General features: G+C 34.5%; 1 protein-coding gene across 1 annotated transcript; it reads right to left on the bottom strand.

Moving 5' to 3' along the window:
• Nucleotides 1-2,598: 2,598 nt before the first annotated feature.
• LOC113352828 lies at nt 2,599-2,973 on the bottom strand. Its single transcript, XM_026596595.1, has one exon. It carries the CDS (start codon nt 2,971-2,973, stop codon nt 2,599-2,601), a length of 375 nt encoding a protein of 124 aa, XP_026452380.1.
• Nucleotides 2,974-3,280: the final 307 nt, after the last annotated feature.

Below are 3,280 nucleotides of genomic sequence, written 5' to 3'. Positions count from 1 at the left end.
AGGTGCTTGTTTAGTTGATGAAAGCAGTATCCGCGGATTTCATGATTATGTTTGATTGTGAAAGATGAATAGTTAGCAGTTAGCTAAATCTCTAGTTTGAAACGTTCTTAGCCAACGAGCCATGTTCAACCAAGATTTCAAGGTGCTCCAGAAGGTATTGCAGGGTTTTTTTCCTTTTTCTTTAGCGTTTGATCTTTTCTTCATGTGGGTGTCTGGGTGGCACAAGAGGTGATAGTTGTGCAACCGCATGTGATGTTTCAGGGTTCCTACTCATTTTATGAAATGAGATTATTTTAGGATTTCACAGTTACTTAGTCGTCTTTTGGGTTTGGGCTTTCTGTATGGGTCTCTTCGCAATTATTATGATTAGAATTTCTTTCGCCAACCAATTTGGTTAGGATTTTCATAACTTTTATGGTTTCTTAAAATGATGTATATATACTACTATATGTAATGTGGGGTGTACAATTTGTAATTTTATATAAATATACAATACTATTTACCGAGCAAAAAACTAAAAAAAAGAAAAGTCTAAGAAGTATTCAATAACGTCCGATCTGCACTTGGGTTCAGAATTCCAAATCTCCATATTTTATTTTTAAAAAGAGTAAATAAAAAAACTTATGTTTTTTTCCGAACAAAAACAAAATTAAACTTTTTGATCGATAAAGAAGATTCATCGATCCGAAAATGGTAGAACAAGTTTGAATCACCCAAAGAGAGATAAGAAAGACTTCAATACAAGAAACAAGAGGATCAAATTACACAGTAAACAAATTATTTAGTACAGAACCAAAAGACACTTCCTCAAAGACAAAGCCCACTAAAACAACTTATATTTGACCATATGGCCTAGCTAGAAAATGCGCGAGCATTTCTTTCCTTCAAGAGTTCCTTCCAGTTACGAGTACTTCAGCAGTTCATATTAGCCCTAGGAGAGGAACAAGCAAATGCAATCATATCAAAGTCGGTCTTATACCTCTCAATTGGATGCAATAATTTCATACATTATTATCTGCGGAATGTCTCTAGAGTTCAATCTCTGTATTTTCCATGGGGTTTCAACCAGCTCTTAGTTTCAGTTGTAAAACAGGAGTTGAAGGTACTAACCTCAAACTTCTAAAGTTCAATTTTGATATACCGTTATCCTTTAGGAACTTTACTGATTTGGAGGTTGTCAATGGTAAATGCAGAACTTTACTTTAGCACAGATAAGGTAATAGCAAACTAGTTGCTAGGGTTGTGAAGATAGTTTAAGTTCCGTCAAACACTTAATTAAAATCTGATTCTAGGATCAAGATTCTAAGGTAGTAAAATTAATAGTCAAATTTGATAATAATATTGATAATAAAGATGTCTTTCTAAACAAGAATGCAAAGCCTTTAAATAGGTTCACAAGAACCGACTAAACAGAAAAGAAAAGGAAATCTAAACAAACCAGGAAAGAAAAGACATGCAAGGTAAGTAAACTGAAACAGGCGGATGGGATCAACTGTTATAGTTGATACATTCGCAAAGGATCAACAACTATAGTTGATTCAGAAGCAAGTGATCAACAACCTTTGTTGATACAGATAAAGATGTACTACATCAGTCCCCCCCCCCCCCCCCCCCCACTTTCTTGAAACAAACTCGCCCTCGAGTTAATGATTAGCAAGAACTTCATTCTCTCCATGAAATGTAAATATTTCTTGCACACTGAAGATATTAGAGATGTTCCAATTTGATGGAAGATCAATAACATATGCATTATCACTGATTTTCTTCAAAATCTTGAATGGTCTATATTTCTTCATCTTGGTCTTGTGTAAGTACCAGTAGGAAACCTTTCTTTTCTGAGATGAATCATAACCAATTCTCCTTCATCAAAAGTCTTAGGTTTTCTTTGTTGATTTGCATCCTCCTTGTACTTGTTATTAGATCTGCAAGCTTTAACTTTACTTCTTGATGAATGAGTGAAGCTTTCTCAATAAAGGTATCTGTCTTAGCATTTGATTTACGCGGCTTTGGAAGCACTACCAAATCCAAAATATGATTAGGAAATTTATAATAAAAAATCTCAAAAAGTGTCTTACCCGTGGATCGATTGACTGAAGTATTATAAGCAAATTCCATATTGGGAAGGAGATTATCCCATTGTTTCTCTTTTCCTTCAATAACCTTGGCTCTAATCAGATTTTCTAAAGATCGATTGACAACTTCAGTTTGTCCATCTGTTTGAGGGTGAGCAGTTGTACTATACTGAAGTTTAGTTCCCAAACGCATCCATAAAGACTTCCAAAAGTATCTCAAAAACTTAGTGTCACGATCAAAAGTAATAGTCTTGGGAATTCCATGCAAACATACTACTTATATGAAAAATAAATAAGCAACATTTGAGGCATCTGTTGTTTTATTGCATGCTAGAAGTGAGCCATTTTTGAGTAACAATCAACAACCACCATAATAGAATCATCCCCTCTGGTAGTATGTGGTAAACCAATCACAAAATCCATACTAATACCCACCCAAGGATCATAAGGAATTGGAAGAGGAGTATACAAGCCTGTGTTTTGAATATTCCCTTTAGACTGCTGACAAACCATGCATTTTTGTACGTTATTCAACTAAATCTATGGTTTTATCACGTCCAAAATTCCCACCAAGGCCACTGCCATGTAATTCTTGGATCAGATGAAGACGAAGAGAACATTGTGGTATACATAAACGATTTCCTTTAAAAATAAATCCTTCTTGAATGAGAAAATCATCACCACTTCCTTTAGAAGAACCACACTTGTCCCAGAGTTGTTGAAAATCTTTGTCTTCACTATACAGATCTTTTAAGAAATCAAAAGCTAAACTTTCATGTTTGAGAGTAACAAGAAGATGAGCTCTTCTACTCACAGCATCGACAACTTGATTGAGTTTTCCACTATGATGTTTAATAGAAAATGTGTACTGATTGATAGTAGATAACCACCTATCATGCATTATATTGACCTTTGCTGAAGTTTTCAAAATTTAAGAGCCTGATTATCAGTATTGACAACAAACTCACTGTGAATAAGATAAGGATGCCAATTCTTAAGAGCTTGAACAAGAGCAATTAATTCTAACTCATAAGTATACCACTTCTTCCTTGTATCTAAATTCTTTTCATTATAGTATGCAACTGGTTGTCCTTCTTGAGATAATACCACACATATGCCAACAATAGAAGTATCACAGTGGATCTCAAAAGGTTTATCAAAATTTGGCATGGCAAGAACATGAGCGCTACACAACTTATCCTTGAGTA

This window comes from Papaver somniferum, chromosome 2, assembly GCF_003573695.1.
Source record: "Papaver somniferum cultivar HN1 chromosome 2, ASM357369v1, whole genome shotgun sequence".
Classification (NCBI taxonomy): Eukaryota; Viridiplantae; Streptophyta; class Magnoliopsida; order Ranunculales; family Papaveraceae; genus Papaver; species Papaver somniferum.
Note: the sequence above shows the minus strand (reverse complement) of the source record. Positions and strands in the feature narration are given on the sequence as shown.